General features: G+C 41.9%; 2 protein-coding genes across 6 annotated transcripts in view; both read left to right on the top strand.

Moving 5' to 3' along the window:
* Positions 1 to 24900, top strand: part of znf800b (zinc finger protein 800b) — a 31642-nt gene extending 6742 nt beyond the window's left edge. For 2 of the 5 annotated variants that reach the window (XM_029494904.1, XM_029494906.1), the window contains exons 2-12: positions 3803 to 3914; positions 5695 to 6052; positions 9172 to 9267; positions 10667 to 10810; positions 12300 to 12480; positions 12612 to 12801; positions 12940 to 13102; positions 13283 to 13635; positions 13853 to 15001; positions 15775 to 15906; positions 16431 to 18850. In XM_029494904.1, coding sequence (XP_029350764.1) covers positions 3858 to 3914; positions 5695 to 6052; positions 9172 to 9267; positions 10667 to 10810; positions 12300 to 12480; positions 12612 to 12801; positions 12940 to 13102; positions 13283 to 13635; positions 13853 to 15001; positions 15775 to 15876 — 2793 coding nt within the window. In that variant the 5' untranslated portion in view covers positions 3803 to 3857 and the 3' untranslated portion in view covers positions 15877 to 15906; positions 16431 to 18850. Of the gene's footprint in view, positions 1 to 3802; positions 3915 to 5694; positions 6053 to 9171; positions 9268 to 10666; positions 10811 to 12299; positions 12481 to 12611; positions 12802 to 12939; positions 13103 to 13282; positions 13636 to 13852; positions 15002 to 15774; positions 15907 to 16430; positions 18851 to 24874 lie in introns of those variants that run through there. The other 3 variants (XM_029494907.1, XM_029494905.1, XM_029494908.1) reach the window with 3 other exon arrangements.
* A 691-nt stretch (positions 24901 to 25591) lies between these two features.
* grm8a (glutamate receptor, metabotropic 8a) overlaps positions 25592 to 26719 on the top strand; it is a 175892-nt gene continuing 174764 nt past the window's right edge. The window contains exon 1 of the mRNA XM_029494909.1: positions 25592 to 25690. Within this exon, the coding sequence (XP_029350769.1) occupies positions 25661 to 25690 (30 nt within the window). The 5' untranslated portion in view covers positions 25592 to 25660. The remainder of the gene's footprint in view (positions 25691 to 26719) is intronic.

Here is a 26719-nt window from a genome sequence, read left to right as displayed (position 1 = left end):
GTTTTGACTGTTTTACCAAGATGCTTTAAGATTTTCATTTGTTGTTTAAAGTAACTATTTGTCTTAAATTATTGAGCCATATCCATTTCCCATAAGGCCTTATTCTTATTTAAAATGACTGGGTGCCAGAGTCCATCCCAGCATGCATTCATTGAAACGCTGAAAAACACCCTCAACAGGTCATCAGATGCCACAGAGCTAACAAAATCACATACAACTGAGATCAATGCAGAGTCCTCAGCAGAGCTCAGTGACTGGAGGGAAAATACTGCCAACACAAGAGAAACATGCAAACTACGCACATTTATCCAGGGAGAAGTTTGTGTTGAGGGTAGGAGGGGCAAGTCCACTTAAGTTAAAAATGTATCGATGCCTTTAAGTGTTGTAAAATCTTTTTTTATTTTTTTTAACAATGGAAAAGGCCTTCTCAATGAGGTTTCCTGACTTCAGTTAGTAGGGTCCTAATTTCCCATGATAGTTAATGGCTAGTGTTAATCTCCCTCCATGATATTAATAGAACCTGGGAAGGTGCATAATGCATTAATATGCCAGCTCTAAATTTTGCTAGAAAATGAATTATTTTTTGGTTAATAGTTCTGTTTGAAATTAACTGTGGCGTCATTACAGCTAAATCTCGGTGCTTAGAAATGGTCCTGGAAGTCTTCAGATCACAGTCCACCTGTATCATCTCTCCTGTGGTCTCACCTTAAACACAGACTATAATGTTTAGAAGCACCTGTGGTTGAGGCCTGTGTAGAATATGTTACACTTAATTTGTGTAATATGACATTAGGTCAGAGTAACTTTAATCACCCACATTTGTTTTGGACTGGTGTTGTAGTCCACTGCTCACAGACTCATGTTTCTTCTGTTCTCCTCTGGACTGAGGCTTAACTCCAGTTGTGCTTGTCTGTAAAAGGACAATTTCATCATTGCAAGTAGCCTGTGCTGTCATCTGATTGCATAATTCTTCACTGATAAGTCTCCACTGCTAAATAGAGAGGTAGAAATGACTCAAATCTGAAATTGGTAACCAAAAACAAACAAACTAAAACAATATGAACAATTGAAGGCATTGAAAGTTGTATTGAATCCCTAAATTAGCAAAGCTGGCAAATCACCATGGAATCACACTTTACAGACCTTTGTAATCTCTTAACTATTCTGGCCATAAACTGTTGAATGTCCTTTTTTATAGCAATGCCAATGATCCAGTAGATTGAACATGATGAAGTAAATTGCAGTACTTGACTGTGACAGCATTGTTAATGTTCAGACATTGAGATTGTGGTTTATATTCAACTGTACTTATAGAAACGTCTACACCTACCTGTCGCGATTATCTCTTAAAAAATTGTTGTGTAAAAGTACTTTAGTTCTAGCACAACAGACATTGCTGCACATTGGATTTAGTATCAATTTACACTTATGCCACTGTGTGGTGCAACTTTGAACTACCAGGTCAAATTACTTAATTCAAACAAATTCTAGTGTGATTGAAGATCATGTTAAGTCTTAAAACATCTTAGCCAGTAAGTGGAGAAAACATTGAACACATTGGAAATGTATCTGCACATGTTTAATATTAAGACATATCAGGTCCTCAAAGCGAATTTATGTCCTGTCCATAAACAAGGTATGAAACAAGAGTCACAAAATTCAGCTTTGTTTGCTTTAAATTTCGTTTATAACTTGCATAATAATTTAGCTTGTAAGTAGTGCACCTGCGATGTAACCATTTAACCTGCTCGGCCTGGCTTCAACTTCAACTTCACTTGCTGATTTGGATCCGCAGATACATCACATCTTTATATAGTCTGTTGGGCTAGTGTAGGTTCTGCCCTGGGTCCTGTCTTTTAGACACCACAGAATCACAGAAACGTCTTAGAGCAACACACTTTAAGTACAAGCTTTGTCTCCCTCTGCTGGAGCTTTAGTGGAACTATAGCATTGGCTACCGACCACTCTTACTTTTCATTAATAATTTCATTTGAGGTTCAAAGTCCAAACTGGATGGCAATGTTTCAATTTCTGTCATTGTTTCTTATTTTTCTTAATCTTCTTCACCTCAGAGTTCAAGCTATTAGTCTGGGTATTCATTATTTAAACTGAATTTAATGAAAACGTGCACATTACATTAATGTTTGTTTGTCCCAGATTATAAGAGATGTTATTTAATTAAAAGCAAAGATTAATTCTACCCCCATCTCATTTTCTGTTTGGGTGTTTTTACTTTTTTAATTTTTAAAGTTTGTTGCCTGCTTATTCCAAATTTCAGTATGTCTGAGATGCACAGCATGTCATGCCCACACTGCATCAAACACAATCTGCCACTCAACTCTTTCAAGTGTATCCACCAAAGAAAATGAGTCATAAAAAGTGAAGTCTAGACTTATTAGCTGGTTCACTAACCTCTGGGACAAATAATTCTGCACTTCCTGTAGTGAGGAGGTATCACTAAGGTTAGGAAATCAGAAAACGGCGGTGCAGCTCAGAATGTTATTCTGGCCCTGTGGAAATGAGCATTGATGTGTTTTCAGGTGACTGTGGCTGAGATGAATCAAACAGGTTCGTCACTAGACCACCACTAGAGGGCAGCCACAACTTTTATTTCATCATTGATGCTGCAAAATGGGATATGTTATTTACCATGGCAGTATGCTATAAACAAGATATACATAGATCCTACTGGAAATGTTTTGTGTACTGTGCCTACAGTACTTATTTGCATAAATCTACTTGTTATCAATGTTTTCTTTTTTGCAAATCAACCTATAAATCCACTAACAGCTTCCCTCACAGTGTAAGGTACTCTGGAAAAAAGCATATTTATCCATTAGCATAAGCTATGGAAGAGAGTCCTGACTATTCTTTTTAATTTAACGCAGAGATGGTGTTTCTCACCCAGCCTAATGGTACCATTGGTGAATTTGGTGTAATTGTCCCGTCAGCAACATTACTACCAGTGTGAAACCATTACTGTGACCCTTAAAATATTCAGTTCTGTTTTATATTTACAGCCAGTTTGTTGCCTGAGCACTATACAGCCAGTAAAGACATGAAAATGTAATGTTTGTTGTGTTTTTCTAATGCATTATACATGCTTTCACAGGAAATATCAGCATAAAATGTGCTACAGTAATTGCTGCAATGACAGTGTGGGCAACAGAACATAATAAATCCCCCCAAATCAGCAAACCTAAAAGTTTTCGAGAGTTAATCTGTCTTAGCTCAATTTGAGCGTTGAGCCAAGGCAGAGCCTCCCAACCACCAGAAATTGTTTGTATCACATAACACACAAGAATATGAAGTACATGAAATATCAGAGCACCTCGTCACCTCATATTGTGTGATGCTTCCATAATCTCCAAAGTTAATTTGTGCAACATTTTGAATCTCAGGTAACGATTCTCTGCATAATTACACACACACAAATACTTCTACCAAGAAAACTGTTGTGAATTGCATATATCATGTAGCATTTACTTTATTGTTAAAGCTTCAGAAGCATGTCGTATGTTTGATGCGGCAGATAGCTGAATGTACATATAGCCCACCTGCTGCATCATTCATACTCTAGAGAACACAACCACAGCAGTCATTTGTAGAGAAGCTTCATGTTAATCACATACACACACAGTACAATTATCAGTAATGAAAAGAGTACCAAGATGAGACACAAGAAACCTGTCATTTTTATATGCCACAGATCAAAGCAAGCATTTCATATTTTAGAAGGACATCCACCAATAGCACTGCTTCTTTCGGTGCAGTCATTGGCTCATGTGGAGTGTTGTTGCAGGTTACAGCTGTGTGCTGGTAGTGAACGTGTGGTGCAGCAGGCCAGTCTTGGCAGCATGGTGAAGGCCCAGAAGTCAGCTGGGAGGAAGAGCTCTCACTGTCTACGCAGACAGGTACTGAATAAAAGACAAAACTGCCTGGATGTTATTTCCCAGTCTTTTTCCCTCCACTGTCAGATTGTGGAAAACACATTTCTGTTCTGTTGTTTTAAGACAGAATATAGAATAGAGTGTACACCATATATCACTTCACGTATTTAAAATTTCCAGCACCATTTGGTTGTATTTATTCTAGTTTTCACACATTGTGCTCTCTGTAAGCATATGAAAGCATTACATGATACATTAAAGTGATCAGAAAAAGAACATTATTTCCTGGGTAATGAATCAACATAGTCTTGGCGTCACAAATTAATATCTCTGCTGAGATTTTGTTTCAGTTATGGAATAAACTTTGAACCCAGAACTAACATTAGCCCCTGTCCTAAAGACCAGCCCTGTCTGTCTTTGTATGTATCCATGTGTTTGTATGTTCTTGATGGCACCATCTTCACCTGCATGGCAGAACTCCACTTTGTCAGGCAATAAAATGAAAATCATAATATTGTCACACAAACATAAAAAACGCCACATACTAGATACTTTACTTAGGCCTTTATCCCTAGATCCCCAGTCTTAAGACAAATAGTTTTTAGTCTTAAAGATCATAATTATAGTAACTAATAAATTCATTCTTTGTTGTATGCCATATGCTGATAATTAATATGAAAAATTAAATAATGTTAAATTTTGAGTCATAATAATTACAATAGACTGTGCTTGATCCAGAATTACTTCATGTCATTGTTCAGTCCACCCCGCAGCTGCGTTCAGCAGTAAGTGGAAATTCATGACAAGTTCACCTACTGTTTTCAGTGTCCTTCTCATGCCTTGTACTCATTGCTTTCTAATGGAAAATAATATATTAATCACAAAAAACTCAATGATTGACAGACTGAATATGCTAAATGAATGGTGGCACTGCTGTTTCTCTTCATTTTCTCACTACACTATTTGTGATGTTGAAGTCTTCTTTCCTTGCCGACATAACACACAGGTTTTATGGTTGGGGTGCCTGCAGCTTCTCACACTTTTCCACAGGCCATGACCGACTGGTTGAGAGGAAACAGTTTGTGTTCAGTGGTTGTAATAGATTGTGTGTATGTGTGTGTTATACCGCACAGATGGTTTTGCTGAGCATGTGGAGCATACTGTTAAGCTATTTGGTGGTCATTTGATTTGCACTGTGTGTGTGTGTGCGTGTGTGTGATGACACAAGTCCAAGTGGTCCGCTTGTCCTATGGTGATGTGTTGTAATGTGGCAGAATGGTGGAATCATTTATCCCCTTTCAAGGACAGCAGGGACACGTAGAGTGAAACCAACAAGCACAGAGAGGGAAAATGACGACAAATTGGTGGGTAGGGGAGCAGTAAAGATTGGGGACTTCAAGGAAAAATAGCTGTGGACAAGAAGCACGCACATATATATATATACAAATATCACACTGGTACATACAGATAAATGTGTGCACAATGAAGGACTGATGTGGAGTCACTTACCTGCTGATGGGTGGCTGTGTGTTACAAGGTTAACTTCCCCCTACCAAATCTTTGAACACAGTCCACTGTGGTGACTGCCATTCTGTCCAGCAATAGGACAGATAACTTACTTTTTTATTAGTGAGACACTCTCTGCTGTTAAATGTATCCCAATGCTAGGGATATATATTTTTTCAGTGGTAATGATCTGGAGCTTTAAATTTCATCTAAAATCACTATGTTTTATGAAAACATGTTCATAATTCGCCATCCGTTCTAGTTAACTCAGTTTTTATGTATGGTTTTTCTCCCTCAGAGTGGTGGTCAGGCAGAGATGGAGGAAGGCCAGCTCCAGTCAGACACTCAGCATCCACCACAGGCGGGGCCCCATGAGGGAGACCAGTCCTCTGACCAAGCCCAACTCCAGACCCCTGCTTCAGCTCAGGTGCTGGCTGAGAACTGGGACCAGGAGGAAACTCCAATGGATGTCCAGGAGAAGGACGACCCTGCTACCCTGTCCCAGCTCCAGGCCAAGCCCCTGTGGAAGCCCATTCCCCCCCTGCTGCCTGAGCCTGAAGACAACAGGAGCACTGCCACTGATACCAGGGACCAGAGCTGCCAGACTGAGGAGCAGCTTCAGCAGACCAGTGCCAGCAGCCATGGTCATAACACAGGTTGGTAATGTCCCCCCCCTTTGCGTCTACGTTTCTTGCACCTAGAGGCTAAACTATCTGTGAGGGTGTAGCTTAATTAGCAAAAAAAAACTGGATGGATGTAAAATATAATCAAATGGTTAGTTTTTAGAGAAAATGCCAGCTGATGGCCACAACAATACTATCAGCCCAGATTGGTCCTGTCTGACCCAAAGGTTTCAATAAATTTGTACTCATTGCTAGAGGACTGTAAAATCTGCTACACATCCATCAAAACTGCTATTATTATGATGTAATGTTTTATGTGGACTGCTGACATATATGTTTTACATTCCATCTTTTCCTTCAGCTTGCCTGCGTCAGTTTATTTCTGCCTAAGCTTTCCTCACTCATTCCTTTTAAAAGACGTGGATGTCTTGATTCATCACATATAGATCCTGCTATTGTGAGCTGACTTTATTGTGAAGAAAACTGTTGCACTGCTCATAGTGAAAGGAAACTGTTTGTGTTGAATGACGGTTTTGGTTAGATGATCTTTGCCTCTCTTGCAGAGGGGGGTGTGGAGGTCAGTGGGTTACTGACCTGCCCCGCTGGGATTATAGCAGTTTGCCTGTGAGAGGTTTGGGGGGATGGGAAAGAGGAAAACACATTCTGTCACACATTAATACATAACGTCCATTTCGCACTTTGCCAAAACCTCTTACACAGCTGTCATTCACTGTCCAGCTTTCTTTCTGTCTGCAGTTCTCTGGGTGTGTCACTCTGTTTGCCGGGCTATCTGTCTTCTGTGTGGCTTTCACACACCTACACACATACGAATGAACACACTTACATTGGCAGTGCTGCACTGCCTTCTGTGCAGTATGGGCATGCATGCTTGTGCCTATGCATTCAAGAATATGAGATGCCAACAAAGATGAAGACGATGAAGACAAGTTCTAAACTTCCACTCAAGTTTTGTGAGCAGAACTCACAAATTTGACCACAGAAAAAAACTACAAAAATATTCAAACATCATTTGATATATTTATATACTGTTATAATTTAACAAAACATAACACTATCCTTAAATTCACAGTATTGAATCTTCGATGAGAAAAAATTTTAGTCTTCAGGCTGTAATTGAAGTGCATTCTTGTGAATATTTTTCACACCTTCATGACATTGGCAATGTTTTATGTGGGTCATTGTTCTAGTCATCACTCTTATAAAATGCTCTTTTTGTGGCAGAATTTATTCTCTCCCTGTGACCAAATCAATATAATGCAACACTTTCGAATGTGGGGGTTGTGTTCCCCTGGGCGTGCACAGAGCCACTGGAGGGGATGGGGGAGCTCGGACACCCTGTGGATAAGTATGGAGTGAAACAAAATTCAATGAAGAAGATTTTTGTAGCAAAATAACAAAACAAAGAGATTGCAAAGGCATTCATACTGATATGTGTTATACTAAAGGTCAACATGGATCCTGTTTTAATTATTGAGTTGTATATTTTAGTTCTTTGTGACAGTTGTGTATGAGGGATTAAGCCATGGACCTTTTTGACCTTCCAAGGGGACACGGCAGAGAAAGTTTGAGAACCACTGATTTATTATCAGAAAAATAAGTTGCACTCTCGCATGCACAGCGGCACCGAACCTCTTTAGGTATCTATCACCCAGAGGAACTCTATATCACAAAGAAATATCCCAAGTCCCTAGCCTCCCAATACAAAATTTCTGTAATGTCTGATTGGACCTATGTCTGAATAGAGATGTCATTCCTGGGTGACAAATTAGGTGACGAGAACAACCTCCTGTTGTATGTTGTGTATTGAAGAATAACTGTAGGAGATGGATTCAGGCATTTGAGGTGATAACAGTGTCTGTGGTGGTGTGTGTGAGTATAACTTTGTGTAATTTTCCTTTATTCTGTGTCTATCTGAGCCATCAATTGCCTGTTGTGTGTTTTAAAAAATAAAGTGTATATGAAATCGGGTAGAATTAACCTCTGCACAATCCATCTCAGAGGCTGATTGCGTGTCAGCCACGGTTTTTGTCAATAACTTTTTTTTCTTGAAAAAGCAAAGTGAAGTTGTTAGGCAACAAGATCAATAAGTACAAATAACACCTTAAAGGTATATTTTTTGACTGTTTTTTTTTGTCCATGCATAAAAGACTTTGGACCTTTTGATAAATGCTCTGCAGTATTTTAATCCTGATTGTTAATTATTTGGCAAAAAAACCCCAACCTGTTTTGTAGAAGAAAATAGATGCCATGCAGACTTAGATGCCTCAATAAATTAATCTAAATCCCTAGTATACAGACTTGAACATTTTTTACATACTATTTACAAACTGATGTTCATAAGACAGTATTATAATGAGAGCTGAGTGGCTAAAAGTAATAACATTGATATTTGAAAAGCAGGCCAGTGTATCAAACTAAAATGAATTTAGTTATTAAATTAATTAAATCCCCACCATCATCAGGATTGCTGTTTTCTAGCTGACCCTGCAACCTCCAGTGATTGAGGTTGAGCAAAGGCAAAGCCGTTTCTGAATATCCATCAATAAATGTCATTCTGGTCATATTCCCAATTGGGCTGATAAAATGGCATAATGTGACACCCAAGCTGGAGGATCAGCTGCTGCACTGGCTCTGACTACTGGTGGGCTAGCCTCAAAAAGTTTGTCATCAGCATGGACCACCGCCCTCCGCAAACTGCATGTTTTCCCCACAGACCCACTTGAGCTTTAGTCATCTGGACATCAGTGGGAGGGATTTGATTTGTAAGACTTGATTTTCTTTCATGTTTCATTGTCTGCAGCCTGTAATCCTCCCTGATCACATCTTTGATGCAGCTAAAGAATAGCACTGAAAAGAAAAATGACCTTCCCTTCTCATACTCATCCTTGAGTGTATGTGTGTGTGTGTGTGTGTGCCTGCGTGTGCATGCGCTCTGTGTGCAAAACAAAGTAATGAGATCAGAGTGAATGTGAGTCCCATACAGACCTCATTGTCTGACACTGATTGCACGTACCCTTTAAGCTCACTGCAATAAACCTTGTGTCTTAGCAGGTCCCCCTGAATTCCCAGGTGATGGCTTATTTCTCAAACACTGTCATACACTGATGTGCAATCTATTTCTCTCTCTGTAGGTGTCTGTGTGGAGCCTGGCGATCCTCCTCTGCTCCAGCAACCTTTACAAACCTCTAAATCCGGGATTCAACAGATAATTGAATGCTTCCGCTCAGGTCTGTCTGTTTTTTTTTTTTTGTTTGTTTGTTTTTTTTAACTGTCCACACATTTATTTATTCACTGTTTCCGATGTAGCCTCCTCCCTTCTTTTGAATGTGTCTGAATATGTACCCCAGGACAGGCAGTTATTTGTTCCATCCAGTTGTAATTTGACCATCAGGGGTGCCCAACTGTATTCTCAGGTAATGCAAGAGTGACAGTTTGTTACAGTAATGAACCTTTAAGTTGGTTTGCAAACTGCTGGAGAGTAAGAGAGCGACAAGAAAACTGAGGAGTCAAATGAGATGGTAAATACAGAGCAGGGGGCTTCCCAGTCAAGCCAAGATAAAGGTACCTGCTTACTAAGAGAGGCATAAGTTCTGTCTTGTGGACATTACAGAGATGTTTTTTTTTTAACCCAGTTCTGAATTGAATTGACAGAAAAAATTGATATTGCAATCTGTTATAAAACTACATACACCATGAAGATTTTTTCATTATCCACCCTTACTGGCGATGGAGACGTGTTTGATGAGAGGAATGGCATGTTCTTTCAACTGATGCCAGATTAAAGGCTTGAGGTTAACTTGGCAATTATTATTTATCCAAAAGAATGTCAGTTTTTGTCCATTGCTCATATCTTCAAGCTCATTCACAATAAAACGTCTACCCTGGTTCATCGGTATGTAATGTGTAAGTATGTGATGTGTGCTTGGTTTGCAACAACAGTACCTTAACACAGCGGCAGATTTTATTAGTCGTAGTAGCTGCAGTTCCTGTGTTATACAAAGGTTACAAAATATGTGAAGCGCAACATGAGGATTTGAAAAGTGCTGCCTACATGCACACATGTTTTGAGCCAGATATGTAAAATTTAGCATGAAAACCAAAATCCAACTGTTTCCAACAGTGTGGGTCAGTGCCGTTATCTGCTTGGTCCTATTATAGAGGATGCCACAGCACAGGACAGTGGCTACAAATGTGTGTACTTATGCATGCATGTGGCAGCAATTTGTGCAAGTACTGTCATCTGTCTGATTCACCCTAACAGTGCTTACACACTTTGATGCAGTGTGTGTGTGTGTGTGTAATGTCTAAGAGATTGTACAATGAATGCTGTGGTTTCTTTTTGTGAACAAATATGAGTCAGATCTGCAACAAAGCACCAAATTCAATGATGGGAGGTTAAGTTGATGACAGCAGTAATGCATTTAGTAGTCCTTTATATGAAAATAACATTTGAAAGCCTTTTTAAAGGACAAAGACATTTTTATCTTTATCAGGCAAATTTTCTCAACAGGCTTTTTAGACAGATTGTTACTAGCTCCTCTTCTCTGCATAATTCCCAGGATTAGCCTTCATCTTCCAGAAAGACCTTCATTTCCAATTCCATCACTTCGTTTCTTTGTCTTACAGGCACCAGCCATCTGAAACACATGCTGCTGAGAGAGGTGGACACCATTTTTGAGTGTAAACTGTGTCGCAGTCTGTTCAGAGGCCTGCCCAACCTCATCACTCATAAAGAGTACTACTGCCTGTCACGGATGCCTGAGTCCGACGGTAGTGACACAACACATTAGCATGCAAACATATACACGCACATAAACATGTCTTGAATATTTACACTTCATACCCTTGCTCTCAAAGTTCTAAATACAAAACATAAAATGTATGTTTATGGGCATTTTAGCATTCTTCTACTTTGATCTGAGGAAGATGTGGAGTAAGTTTCTCTTTCATACAATTCTTAATAACTGAAGATGGAAAGATTTGAACATTAATAAAGGACTATAAACTGACTGTCAGGGCTACCCAATGAGAAACTTAGAGTTTGAAATAAAAAAATTGCTTTTATGGTAATCTGACAGTTGATGCCCAAAATGCCAATAGTGAGCAACATAGACCAATTAAGTCATTCATCAAAATAACCATACAGTACACTTTCTGCCTCTAGTAATAGACTCTTTATAGAGAAAAATTAAGTCACTGATACAACAAACTAGGAGTTTTTCTTGAAACAGCAATCATTACAGTGGATGGAGATGGTAAAATTGAGCAAAGCATAATCGATCGTTTGTGTTGAGATGGATTTCTTTTTCAGGGGGAGAGCAGGAGAGTGTCAAGTAACAGAGAAATTATTTGGAATAGCCTGCAAGGCTTCATTCTTGCCAAGTCACTTCCCACTCCCAGGCAGCAAAGAGGAGTCATGGACACATACTGTGGCTAATGAGAAGTAGATAAAACAGTAATGATGCAAGATCAAAGTCACACTAGGAAAGGGTAGAATAGAAACTGCACTTAGTGTAAGGGAAATGACTGACGGATTAAAGTTGTTATAATGTGTATGTGAGTTTATATGTGCCTGAGAAAGAGAGAGGGCTGTGTACAGACAGGAGATGAGAGGAGAATAATGAGTAGGAGACAGATGGTTTGAAACAGAGGAAACCTCAGGGTGACAGAATCTGAAAGTAAAATGTGGAAACAAAGTAATCAGCGATTCTGCTCGTAGGTTTTTGTATGTGTAACTAAACCAAATGTTAATGAGGCTGCAGCCAAAGTCAAGTTTCATCCTTGCCTCGTTCAGGGAGTCATTGTTGCATGATGTCTACAAGTTTTTGTTAACAAGCTCGGGCCCCAGTTCGTGGACTTTGTCTTCTACCTGTTGTATTTGCCTTTTAGCCATTTTTTAATTATCTTTTATATTTTCTGTGCTCTGATTTTTGGTCTCAGTCTCTCAGTAAACATACAGTTTTCTTTTATAGGATTCTACACAGCAGATGTGAATTTTAGGAACTTAAAAATGGACCACAGATCTACTGTTTTAATTTTACTGGGGTTTTAATTAAATAATAACAAAGTTATTGAATAAACAAAATGTTTTTTCTTTAAAACTCTGAATTTGCCACCATCTTCTACAGTGGAGATAATGTCTTCACAGTCAAATACTCATCTAAAAATCTGATATGCAAATTAACTTATATGTAACTAGATTGATTTGAAAAGGCCTGAGTTTTTCTACATATTTGCTGGAATTTTCTTCTTCTTCTAGGTTCGCCTGGTGATGACAGGCAGAGTGTAGCCATGAAGGACTTATTGGACACCATATATCCAAGAGCCGACCGGCCAGACTATGTAGTCAGACTGGAACCCATTCATACCACCTCCAAGGCTGTGTTCCAGTATCTCACCACAGAAGAGGAGCTGGCCAGATACCCATCACACACACCCAGGTTGGTATTTGCTGATGGAGTAAGATGTACCTTTATTGGTGCAGAGTTAATGTAAGTGTTCTTTATCCACTGTGTTTCCCAGTTCCTTCCTTTATCATTTTATAAAATATTTTTATCAATGCCCCACACAGTGCCAGAGAGAGTCCGGTAGCATGGGAAGGAGAACCAGTGGATGGAGCGGAGAACAACCAGACCAGCCAGCGGGGTGGGCCAGAAAGTCACACCAGCCCAGGAAACAACCAGGGTCAGAGGAGATGGGAAGGCGAAGAGGAGGCTAAAGAAGAGCAGCCGCAGGCTGAAGACGAGGGCTCCACGAGTGGGGTAAGTCAGGAGTAAACACGCACCAAATGTCAGTACATGTACTCCTTTCTTTGGCAGCCATCATTGCTGCAACCTGTAAGTTTATTTAAGACCAGCACGAAATAATTCACCTCTTCTTTGTTCTGTCATCGACGTCAGGTTGAAGATGTGACAATCTCTTGCTGTCTGTGCGGTCAGGATTTCAATTCTCGTCGCAGCATCAGGCGTCACTGCCGAAAAATGCACCAGACAAAACTTGAAGAGCTCCGCAAGTTCACGGAGACTCGAACAGTTCCCACAAGTCTGCTCTCAATGGTGAAAGGTATTTACACAAATAACAACGGAACCAAATAATTGTTTCTGAATAAAATATGCTGAAAAGAGTCTTTATACTCATGCAAGCTGTAGGTTCAACCTCTGCATGGTGAAAAAATATATACATATATATATATGTATGTATATATATGTGTGTGTATATATATATATATCTATATATAAATAGGTCGCCCCAGGACTCTCAGCACACCCACTGGAAAATCCTGCCCAGTATGCCTCAAAAGCTTTGCTACCAAAGCCAATGTACGCCGTCACTTTGACGAGGTTCATCGCGGTTTGCGGAGGGATACGAACACACCCAGCGTTGCCTCACGGCCTGGCCAGCCATTCTCCCTGGAGGTCACACCTCCCAGGAAAAGCAACAATTCCTCTCCAACACGTGGCCACAACTCCAAGACCACTCCCGTGAACTCTAAAACAGCGCCTTCAAACCAAAACCAGGCCAAACCTGTCCAGCCTCCAGCATCCCCACAGGCCTCATGCCGTTGCACCCTCTGCAAGAGGAACTACAGCTCTCAGGTTGGTTTGTTGCACCACTGTCAGTTTTGAGCTCCTCCCATCATGGCTTTCTGAAAGGTGTAGGACTAGTGTGTACTTATTTATCTTCATCTTAAAACGGGTTGTTCTTATGCTTTGGACTAAAATTGTGGCAAGAGAGCAGAACTTAAATGATCTCTGTATAATTACATTAATGTATATTGTTAATTTATCTTTATTTTATATATATTTATTTCAGCTCATGTTGAAGAGACACATGCGTATTGTCCATAAAATATACAGCATCAAAAGCAACAGATCTGCTGCCACGCCAACGCCTGCTGAGACAGCTGTCAGTCCCAACAGCAGCAGCACCAACTTAGGCCCAAGCAACAACATCCGAGTGAAGGAGGAAGCAGTTGAGCCATCAGATGAAGACGAAGAGGATATTGACAGCAGCCCGGCCCCCTCTCCAAGTGATAGCACTGGGGCAGGTAAAGGTGTTTCTGTGACGCACAGCACCATGAAGGTGAAGGAGGAGGAATCCCCATCAAGCCCAAAGGTAATGTCATCCATATCTTCATCAGCTTCTCGTGGGGGCAGCGTGTGCAGCGGGAGCGTGGCCGCTAAAATGACCAAACTGTCAGTGGGTTTCGACTTCAAGCAGCTCTTCTGCAAACTGTGCAAGCGACAGTTCAGCTCACGTCAGAACTTAACAAAGCACATTGAGCTGCACACGGACGGCAACGACATCTTCATCAAGTTTTACCGTTGCCCCCTCTGTCGCTATGAGTCACGCCGCAAACGCGACGTCCTACGCCATGTGACTGTCGTCCACAAGAAGTCGTCAGCGTACCTCGCTAAGATCATGCCCAAACTGGAGAGCAGGGCGGTGAAGAGGCTGGCTGAGGTCGTCCTCAACAATACCAGCCCAAACAAGAGGACGAGCAGCGTCAAAGAAGAAGTGAATGGACGTCACGCCTCTTCATCATCCTCTTCCTCTCCCTCGCCTCCTGTCACGCGCAAACAAGAGGGCTCAACACCTGCTCCAACATCCTCATCAGCTACCTCTTCTTCTTCTGCCCCACCTCCTGCCACCGTCACTCGGAAACAACACGATGTCTCGTCTCCTGCGTTCACCCCCTCTCCTCCCGTCACCCGGAAACAAGAGAGACAGCAGACGCACCAGCATCGGCCCATTAGCCCACCACTGACCCGCCGTAGTGAAAAACACACACACCAACGTAACTCTAATTCAACCACTTCACCCGGCAACCAACCCCCACACACCCGACGACAGGACACCCAGTCAGAGAGCAGCACAGGGACATCTTCCACTGAAGTCAGGGTGACCAAGAACTTCTCCCTTCATGCCTGTGACCAATGTGGACGAGCCTTTGCCAAGAAGGTAATTGAGTTTCAATTTATATCACACATTGATTCTTTTCTGAAGAAAGAAAGATAAAGCAGAGTGGTACTTTGGAAATTATCATCTGTATCATTTCCATTGTGAGGGGTCATTGTCTCAGTATACAGTGTGGAAGATAAGATAATTATCACATGATATGCTCTTTTGAAGACTCTTACCAAAGAACTATCATTCCCTGATTCCTACAAAATCCCATAATGGCAGTTAGACTTCCAACAAAGTCATTGGGCTGATTTATATGAGAGGCTTTAAGAAAAATGTCAGGATAATAAGAAGATAATTACTATCCTTAATTTATTGGTGTGGTAGTTTGCTCTATCACCTATGAATCTCCTGTTGTATGTCTCATCAAAACACCATCTGAATCAAGTAAAGCTGAAATGAAACGTCATTAAAGTAAATCAAATTGAATTGAAAATCAATGTGCAGCTAATTTAATAATGAGCAATTTGAAAGTAATTTTTCAAGCAGAAACCCAAGTGATTTTTGACTCCAGCGTCATGAATGTGAAAATTTGGACCTTTTTTCCAGTTTCTATGGGTTTTGGATTGTTGAGATGATGACGGCATCCCGATATGATCAGCTGATTCGGCTGACAATCAGGTGTTGTCATCTGCACTCGATTTGATGCTAAATCCAAGCCAATCATTTAACTTAACGATCAAAAGACCATTTGTTAAAGGATTTGTATGCCGTATGGATTCAACACATGAGACATGTGAATGATCTGTTGTATGTTTCATTTTTAACAGCTGTACCTGGAGTCTCACAAGCGAAGCCATCGTAACGCAGCAACAGCAGCAGCCAGCAGGAGGAAAGGCGTCAGCACCCGCTCCAAATCCCTGGTCTGGTGAAAATGTAAGAATGAAGAGGGTTTACCCGAGGTACAAAGACTCTGCCACATCATCGCTTTCCCTGCTCACACTTTGCTTCTTTTCCTTATTTTGCTTTTGCTTTTTGCTGCTTCGTTGGAACAGATTTTTTCCCGTCTAGTTTTTCCTCCCCGAATATTAAGAATCTAAAGAGATTCACTGCCTGCAGTGTGTACTTGAACAGGATTGTGAATGTGATCTCAACTACGATACGAGTATCTTTTGTGACATAAGAGACATGCCTTTATGTTTATGTTCCTCAGGCAGAGATGAAAAACTCCCACTAGTCTCCAGCCTTTAATTGACCGCTCAGCTCATTTCCTATTTTATTCCTCTCCCTTATTCCTCCATTCATCGCACGGCTCATTAGAAAACTTCCTCTTTGCCTGACCACTGCTCTTGTTATTTGCATCTTTCTTAATAATTATCTCTTCCTTCCCCACTTGATCTCTGTTGATCCCTCCACTTGCAGTCTTTATTCTCTTCACTTATTTTCTTCACCTCTCTCCTCAACTTGTTCTTCTCTCTGCTCGCAGTCCGCCAGGGATGAAGGACCAGCAAGCTACTCAAAATGAAGAAGTGAATCAAAACTTTCAATTTGAAAAATAATGGGCAACAAACAAGCGCAGAGCAGAGATGAAGGAAACAAACAAAAGGAAAGATGGAGCACGGCAGGAATGGAGCAAAGGGTTTTTCCTCCTTTTGCTTCAGAACCAAATATATTGTTGGAATCTGATTTCTTTTTTTCATTCTTTTGTATAGTTTGATGATGAAGTCAGCCACTTTGCAAGATGGTGGCGCTGCTATCTACAGACTCCTCACTGTTGCTATATATATATATATATATATATATGTATTTACTTACTACAGTATCTGAATATAGATCCAAATGCAGATGACTGATTTTGTACTGCTTTGCTCTTGGTAAAAAGCCTTTAGAAAAACGGTGAAGGTACAATAGGTGCGTGCGTGCGTGCGTGTGTGTGTGTGTGTGTGTGTGCGTGCATGTGCGATAGTGGAGGGAATCAGTTGGATTGCAGAATCCACAGTGGAAAGACTGGAAAGTTTTTTTGTTGTTGTTGTTTGTTTGTTTGTTTGTTTGTTTGTTTTAGAAGAAGATGAAAGCAGAATTTGAAAGCTGGGCACAAAAAAAATTGGTTTCTTTATCAACATTTAAAATCTGGTAATTTGATTCAAAACCACTAACAAATCACCAGAAATAAATTATTGTGTCCTGCTGTCTAACATTGAGAATTTAAAGTGGAAATCATATTTCCTTCCTGTCATAGAGTTGAAAGTTACTTTTATCTTTTCACATTAATATTTCTTAATTAACAGTCACTCTTTTGTTATATTCTTCATGCCAGCCGCCCTCAGTCTTATTTAGTAGCCTGTTGTTTCTGTTAGCAGTGACCCACAACAGGCTCAGGGGCCCATGTCTTCTACTAGATGATAAAACGTTGTTTAATAACAAGGATATTGTCAGACTAGGGACTTTATTTGCATTTTTCTGTAAGAAAGATAGAAATATTTTTGTCTTATTCCACTTAGATAATTTTCCAGTGGTCATTGATATTTTGTTTAATTTCAGTCTTAGCTCTCTGTTTGGACTGACTGAGGGGTGCTTCCTTTACCTTCACTATAGCCAACCTTCCCTCTACATATTTGGTAACACCCCCAGAAATGGCCGAACCATGAAGGAAGGGTGTGAGAAGTGAGGATTCACTAAGACCTTCACATCAACATACATGAAATATTTTTTTTTATTATTACTTTAGAATACAACACTGGGGCGGGCAAAGATACCATATGTGATGAATCCCTTGTGTTATTTTGTTAGAATCAGGAAAAGATGGGACTGCACATGAGGAATAATGTGTGTGGTGTTTTATCTTTTTGCAGCCATTAACTGGAAGAGTTTATTTTACCTCGACTATCACCAAGATGATGGTGGTCAGAAAATGGTTACCACACAGTGATACTGTCCTCTGCAGCCCACCTATCGCTGTAATACCTAACCACAGCATCACAGGGGCTGATGAGTTCGCGCAAAACAGACGAGGCTCTCTCAACTTTAAGCAGCAGCAGGTGTCGCAGGTTTGGTGTTGCTATAGTTGATCATTAAGGGCCAAAACATAGAATGGTAAAGCTACATGCCTCTTGTAACTTCTCAAGACTGACAAGTTTACATTAAACTTTTTGTTCCATGAATAAAAACTGCAGGCGCCTGTTCAGTTAACCTTTATGAACTTTCTTTTTTTTTTTTTTTTTTAGACTAAATGCTTTATCAGTTCCTTTCGAAATGGGCTTTCATGTACTCCAGGGCGCTGCATATGTTTGATCACAGCTCCAGAGGTAGTCTTTGAAACACTGACACATGAGGAGAGCTGGGACGGATGGATTATGGAAAGACCAAATGTAGATAATGTCTTAATGTTGAAACGGAAAGCCATGAAATGGAACAAAATCTGAAAAAAGGAAAGACCAAACTTTATTTTTATAACTGAAACTCAACAAGGTCTTGAAAACATGTATATATGGATTCATCCTACAGAGATGGTATAAAATATAGTTATAATAGTCACAATAGTTATTGACTTGTATTAACTGTTGATTGACCACATGCTTCAAACATGTCTGACTAGTTACTCTGTCACTGTTTAATACTGAGGCAAGTTTGCGTTGTTTCACAATTAGTTGTCTTTTTTTTTATCATTCCTTTTTCAAGAGGATGTTTTGTTGGGATGTCAAGACGAGAACAGGAATCAAACCTTAAGAGACTCTGAGGACTTTTTTGTTTGTTTGTTTGTTTGTTTGTTTTTGTCCTTTTTTTTATCATCTCTTGTAATATGTTAATAAGCTCACATGCTAGAGAACCTGCGAAGAGTTAGAGCAACCTTTAAGATGTGACAAGAATGTTAAAACCAACCACTTAATAAATAAAAATGTACTGCTTCAAATCTCAGTGGGGAGTGTGGTATCACTTTGTGTCTTATCCTCACAGATGAGTCATACTCTTCCATCAGTCATCTTTGTTACTGCACTTGCGGGGCACAGGTGTTTGTTTGCCCTCATGGAACCTTTTGATCCTTTTCATTTTTAATTATATATATATTTTAGTTTTCAGATTTGCTGTATCACAATCTTTCCTGCGCTGCCATCCATCAGTGTGTGATGAAGCTTTCATGTTGGTGAAGTCATAAAGGGATTGGGACATAGATCTCCATGTCCAGACATGAGTCAATATACTATATCGTCTGATGAGTGAATGAATCAGAAATGCCACAAATGTACTTTTTTTTAACTGCCATTCTCAGATTGATGTGTGTGCATCATGGGAAAAGTGGGGTCTAGTCGTTTTGGGGCCAGATAGCTTAGCCTCCAGGAGAGAAGAAGGAAACCTCTGCAGATAATGCTAACTTTATGGGAACACAGTAGTTTAAGGAAATTAAGCTTGAATTTACTTGAATCTGCTGGCCATTAAGGACCATCAAACATCTGAGGTCAATGCAGTGAGTCCTCAGGGCCGGTGTTGTCTCAGATGCACATCCTGATCTGCTCTTGACAGTGGAGGAAGCAATAATCACTGTTTTTTACTAATCAGAAGAAATTCTGCAGACAAAATTGAAGTTACATAATCCAAATGTATTATCAACAGAAACAGCAGTTGATGGGTGTTACAGTATGATTTATTATATTACTGCTGCACTGGCTCCTGGTGGAGCAAACTGTAACCCACCTTGTGTTACTGTACAGTTCAATCTATAATAATGGCCATATGTTTGTAAAATTGTAATAATATACAAAGTCTGGTTTGTGACAGACAGTCCAACAAATTGGCAAAAGAGAAATTGCTAGAAATATGTCCAGACATAACTTATAATGAGAATGTACAGGAGAAACTAGAAAAGTGCAAGTGCAAAATAAACAGGCAGTGATCAGTGATCTGATCTGAACTAAGACCTGCAGTGTACTTTCTTTCCCTCCCCGGCTCCTCCTGCTGCACATCCCCGCGTCGTCCCGCTAGGTGGCGCCATCGCACCGCAGCCCGGACGCGCTGCTCTCCGCCTCAGCTTATCAAATAGTTATTACAGAGCAGATGGGATGCGCTTCATTTATTTAACTTTGTTCACCAGAAAGAGTTTACGGGGGGTGGGGGCTATTGTGATGACTTATTAATGCGCTCAGATAACCAAAGCCCTCCGCTGTGGAAAGCATCGATCCCCATTGATCAGTCATAAACCTGATTGACCGGGTGGAGTCCGGGTGAAGACAGCGGGGCAGTTACAGGGTGATTTGGTCGGGTGGGGGGTGATTTGCTTTTGTGTGTGTTTGTTTCTTTGGTTGTGGAGCCAGAGGGGCTGGGCAAGAGCGCGCGCGGCTCGGACGGACTTGTCCGGGTCTGAGGGCAAAGTGAGAGTCCGAGAGCAGGTGATGACTGAGAGTCCGTGTGTGATGGAGCTCTCCCCACCTCTCTCTCTCCCTCTCTCTCTCTCCACCTCTCTCCCTCTCTCTCTCTCTCTCTCTCTCTCTCCCTCTCTCTCTTCCTCTCTCTCTCTCCCTCTCTCTCTTCCTCTCTCCCTCTCTCTCTCTCTCTCTCTCTCTCTCCCTCTCTCTCTTCCTCTCTCTCTCTCCCTCTCTCTCTTCCTCTCTCCCTCTCTCTCTCTCTCTCCCTCTCTCTCTCTCTCTCTCCCTCTCTCTCTCTCTCCCACCCCCCCCCTCTCTGTGGCGGAGACTCATTCTTGGGTATCCACTTCATTACAAGCAGCCTCCCGTTATTGTCTCCTTAAACAAATGCAGGCTTAACAATTTTTCTTTGTCACCACTAAATCCATCCCAGCTGCTCACGACGGAGCACTCCAAATCGACTCCATACCTTTTTTTATTCCCTCTCCGATCAGCGGATGGTCTAATAGCCTTTTCCTAAAATCCTCTTGCTGTGTGTGCGTGTGTGTGTGCGTGCGTGTGCGTGTGTGCGTGTGTGTGTGTGAGGGGGGATACCCACCTCATCACTTCAGGAGCGTTGCTGTTATTTTGGGGAGAAAAAAAAGCAACAAAAAAAACAAAAAACTGCTGAGCTCCGCAAGGAAGTTGCTTGAGGCGGACAGGGAGCCGGAGGAGTCCGCGGAGGAGGCGGGAGCCGGAGCATCTCACTCCCCTCCGGATAAATTAGATCCTCTGAGGTATCTCACACTGGCTACTATCATCCCCCATTGTTTCTGCTCCATTTTGCTGTTGCACTCTTGTTGTCTTCCCTCACATTCCTCCACTAATGGATACCGAGCAGCCTCTCTTATAGATTGTCTCAGTTTACTCTGCTGTCTATTTCTTGGGGGATTCTTCTAATTTTCACTCCTAATTTTTTTCCCCATGGACTGTGTACAATGGAAAGGTAGGTGAGCAATGTTTTGAAAAGAGGTGATTCCTAACTCAGCATTTTACTGGATTCAGTGGGGTTTGACTAGAAAGACAAGAAAAACAAGGTGCATAATTTGCTGGAGCTTCTCTGCTGTTACTGTGGATGGCACTGTCTTAATTAGGGTGAATAGCAGCACAGCCTATAGGGCTGAATAATGAGCATACACCCGTAGACTCTGATCTCACGTAATCTTATTTCTGAACCTGCAGGCTGCATTTTATCTCCGGACACATGACTTAATCATGTCAGAGGCTGTATTTTTAAAGTCATCTCTTGTCTCTTCCTGATTTAAGATGGGATTTTGCCTGTTCATCCACATATGGGAGTAATCAAATTGGGGTTTTCACTTGTAGGCAGCAGTCATTGGAAACATCAAATGCACTTGCACTTGAGCAGAAAATGCATTTTGCATGCATTTCATTTTTAATTTTAAGCCCTATTGATGCGCTGAAGGGAGGGTGAAATAGGTGCGTGTGTGTTCAGATCATGATCATTGATCAGAGAAAAGTGCTGCTTTTGACATGTGAAAGATGACTGTGGTGGGGTGGTATGGGGAAGGGGGGCAATACTTTATCAAGATGCTGAGAGAAACATTTACTTCGATGGAGAATGAGGAGGGAGGGATGGGTAGAGGACACGACAGTAGAAATGTTATCCCTTTCTGAAAAGAGCAGCGCGCTCCCCTGAGGGTTTTTTTTTTTTTTTTTTTGGGGGGGGGGGGGGGGGGCAATGGTGGCAGAAGTGAGAAAGTGGGGGACGAAGTAAAAGCAGTGTTGAACAAGAAGTGGGTAACTCCAACGTAGACAGGCAGCCGTGGGTGTGAATTAAAAAGAGTGATGAGCTCGCCAAAGCCTCCAGGGGTTTAACCCTCTTCATCTCTGAGCCGCAGAGGAAACCTCCTTCTTCACAACGTCTGCCGCTTCCTTCATGATGCCACACGGGAGCAGAAATCTACTTTTGAGCCTTTGCAAAAAGCATCATAATGTACAAGGACTGTTATGTGAGCGCAGGGCTTTGGTCGAGGTTGAAAGATAAATAGCTATATTAAAGTTATTAAGTAGATGTTGCAGACAAAGAATTGATGGGTTTCAACCTCCTTGGAAATGTGATAATTCTCAGTGAGCATGAGCATAAATGAGACATGAAACTTCTAATAACCTCAGGGCCTCAGTTCAGTTCTCTTGAGTTCAGCTCACACAATGCCCAAATCTGATCCCTTGACTAACCTCCTGAGATGTTTGTGTGTAGTGGCATCTCACGAGATCGATTTTAAATCACTGCTCATGTTCGCTCATGATTAAAGTTGTCCATTAGGTCAGCTTAGGTTCAAGTGGTGACTCTGAAGATCCAATTTCTGCTAAATGCTGGAGCTGAAAGGATGACGTGAGCAGCAGAAACAGGGGCGAGTCTGCGGGCTGTATGGGGCCTTATTAGTTTATCAGCAGAGGCAGACATTAACTGCACTTGAATAATTGCGTGTAGTAAGGTTTGATAACAGGGACCTCACGCCTCTGGTGAACCCCTCCTGTGCCTGAGCTGGAATCCAAGGAAAAAAGTGTTGAATAAACAATCCTGCAACCAGAGGCATATATGGTGTTGGCGGATGAATCAGAGCTAACCTATATAAAGCCAGGTTTTTAATCATAGCCAGGGACTTGGCTGTGTTTGAGTGGCTTTGACCTAATTCCATTTAGAGTGGAGAGAAACTGAATTAATGGGGACAGAATTGAATTATAAATGGATTCATCGACAGTGTGTCACACGCTGTGATGAGATCTGAGCCCAAAACCTGTTAAGGGGCCCTCAGTGGCGAACGGAAATATTTGGAAATTGAGTTTTGCGTTCAGTTTGGTCTTTTGCAGTGGCTAATGGACTAGATGCAGTTCAAGATAAGCCACTTGGTGAGCCTGCAAGGAGGCCCCCACAGGGACCAGGGGCCGAGATGCGAGTCTGAAGTAAGATGATAGTGCAGGTGGTTACCATTTTAGTTTCTAATGTGCTTTAATGGTGGATGAAGTATTAAAAAACATATTTAATGCCAATCTAAAGCTGTGGAGGTCTGAGGGGTTAGCCTGCTTTTGCCTGGCCTTGAATATTGTCTAAATTCATGCAACACAACACACTTACATGGAAGTTGAATGCCGGCATGGCTTTTAGATCGATATCCTCCCGTGTGCCGAGTGTTTTTTCTTCATAAAAGGTGTGATGAGATAGTGGGAGTCGTTGATTCACCCTTGCAAACTGATTCCCGAAGGGAACATCAGCTATTTAATGAGCTACAAGGCTAATTAATAGGCTAAACGTGTGTGAAATAGGCCATCTCGGTTGCTCAGCTTGTATTGAGTAGGAAGTATCGGAGCAGAATACCTGTAATGATAATAGGGACAGTAATGAAATGGATGTCAAGCAAACAGCCTAACCCTGAACTGAAATGAGATGAATTTAATGAATTGAATTTCTGCGAGATTTACATCTTCATTGAAAGCGGATTGCCGAGATGTCACTATGTTAACTACAGATATCAGGAAACATGGAACAGATTAAATCTCTTGTAAATATGGGCGTAAAGGATGAAAATCTGAGCAGATCACTTCCTGGCTCCATGTAGAAAAAAAACTTCTAAAATCAGGGATTTTGGATCATGGGAGGTGAATGAAAATGTAAATCCCCAGGGCCTCGGCTAATGAAAGCGCATTAGCGTTTGCATCATGTAGCCACCAACCAGTTTGTCACAGCCAATTTGTCAGATCAGGTCCAAACCAACTTCTAGCACTTTTTCCAGGATGTGGCTGCTCAGTGTGCAGCTCAGCGGCTGGAGAGCGTGACATGATCACTGGCAGTGGGGAAAAGAGCCCCCTCCCTGCAGCGGGTGAAAGCAGATATGGTGCATCACCAACATGAAGTCTACCTGTTGTGATTTCAGGCCCCGTGTGTGTGTGTTTGCAGGGTGTATTGAATCTAATGTGTTCATATATCTGCAGCAGGAACAGCAGGTGTTTGAATGATGCAACAAACTCGCTGCAAGACACCGCTCGCTGTCTTTTCACCGCTGCCTCTGCTTCTCTCACGCTGTCTCACTTAGATTCTCTCGCTGTCTCGCTTCCCTCACTCCTGTCTATGCCTCTCCTATCTCTCTGCCTCCCTCCCTCCCTCGCTCTCTCTCGCTCTCCTCCGCTGCAGCAGCAATTCTGCACCTTTGTGCGAATAGCCTGAGGACCCTTCCGAGGTTCTCTACTGTCACTTAAACAGCTGTTCCACTCATCGATAGAGGGTGTGTGTCTCTGAGGTGCTTACATACTGCCAGACTTTCGGTCTTCAATTATGGAAACGCAAAGCAAATTTTGACAGGTCTCCTGCGAAGAATCAAGCCCATGTGAGTGTGTGCAGGCGACTGGGCGTGTGTGTATTTTTGGGACTTGTTTTTGCTATGCTTGGCTGCGTTTTTTCACTTGGCAGAGGGGGGTTTGACACAAGTTTGATAGGTGGACTGCAAATTCCTGAAGCAGCTCGATGTTCAAATCACATCAGTGCTCAGATGTCCTCTCTGTCTCTCTTCAACAGGTCCAGCTGAAGATGTGACTTGTGGATTAAGAGCTCTACTGCAGAACTAGATTTCTCTGACATCATTGCCACATTTTGACTCTCTCTGCTCTTTATTAGATAGCTGCTGTCTTCTGGAATATGATTTGCTCATGGGGCTTGGCTAGCTCCACGCCCGGGGTCAGTTACCCCTCACTTTTTGACAAATAGGAAGGCCCTAATCTTTAACATTCTGAAAGCCACATCCTCCGTTTTGGAATACGCCTCCTGGAAACCTCCCAGAGAAACCTTTGCTCCAATCTGTTGTATTTACCAATCATGGAACCGCACTCTCCCTCTGTTGACTTCCTGCTAGTGGCTACTTTCTTTGCTTGGCTCCTTCCCAATGCATCCCCTCAGCGAATCCCCACAGACCCCCAGGCAGCACCAGAGTATGCCCACTCCATCCGTCTAGATGGGGACATCATCCTCGGAGGATTATTTCCTGTCCACTCCCGAGGAGACCGCGGTACACCCTGCGGGGAGCTCAAAAAGGAGAAGGGCATCCATCGCTTAGAGGCCATGATGTTCGCCATCGACCTGATCAACAAGGATCCTGAGCTGCTGCCCAACATCACACTTGGGGCCAGGATCTTGGATACCTGCTCCAGGGACACATACGCTCTGGAGCAGTCCCTGACTTTTGTGCAGGCCTTGATTGAGAGGGACGGCTCAGACGTTCGCTGTGCAAATGGAGACCCTCCCATCTTCACCAAGCCGGATAAAATCGTAGGCGTGATCGGAGCCGCAGCCAGCTCCGTGTCCATCATGGTAGCAAACATCCTGCGCCTGTTTAAGGTAAGATGTGACTCCTAAATTCTCTCCTCTCTCTTCTTCTCCTCTTTTCTTTTGCAGCGCTGCTTCCTGACTGATGGGCACGGTGAGCACTTTCACCTCCTTCCCCCCTCACTCATCATTACTGGCAAGATAAAGTTCAGTGATGACAACCAATTAAAATGTTGTCAGCCTTCTGGGAGCAGTAGCGTCAGCGATCAGGAGGGAAAACACAGACGTTTTTTTTTTTTTGGAGCATGAAGTGTGATTACATCTCTTGTGTTCGTGTGTGTGTGTGTGTGTGTGTGTGTGTGTGAGTGAGTGAGAGAGCGCAAGAGAAGAGATGTGTCAAGTGATGCTTGTAAGGAAAAGCTTTGTGTGTGTTTGTGCGTGTGTGTTTGAGCGGCAGGCTTAGATCCTTCCTGGCTTGTGGTTGAACCAAATAAAAATGGCTGCCAAACACGGGTATCCATAACTGCTGAAATCTGTCAACTGCGACTTCATTTATTGCAGCGTACGTTTGTGTGTGTTTGTGTAGATAGAACATCTCTCTATTTGTGTGCTGTCGAGTACATGTGTGGGCCTAATTGAGCTTCTTTATGAGTGCTCATGTGAATGCAGGGCCAGCATCTTCTCCATGCAGCTAATGTTTACATCCTTGCAGAAGCTCTCATATCTGTGATTGAGGACTCTTCTCTCCAGAGTGTGCAGTGTGTGTGTTTGTATGGGTGTGCACATGTAGGTGTGTGTTGAGGTTGTCATCATTAGCTGACCAACGCTGTTGGATATCTGGGCATTTATGAAATATGAGTCCAGTAGTGATAGCCATGGCATTTTACATCCACATTTATCCCACGTGCATTCAAAAACTGTGTGCAAATGTGTGTGTGTGTTGGGTCGGACAAATTGTGCCTGGCTTCTTTTGGAAAAAGCATCCAACACGTGTGTGAGAGCGTTCAGATTGTGAATGTGCGTGTGCATGTTTTCATAACACTTGTTAACAACCGGCTTGTGTTTTGAATGGAAGATTTGCATATTTAAACAACAACAACA

This window comes from Echeneis naucrates, chromosome 23, assembly GCF_900963305.1.
Source record: "Echeneis naucrates chromosome 23, fEcheNa1.1, whole genome shotgun sequence".
In the NCBI taxonomy this organism is placed as follows: domain Eukaryota; kingdom Metazoa; phylum Chordata; class Actinopteri; order Carangiformes; family Echeneidae; genus Echeneis; species Echeneis naucrates.
Note: the sequence above shows the minus strand (reverse complement) of the source record. Positions and strands in the feature narration are given on the sequence as shown.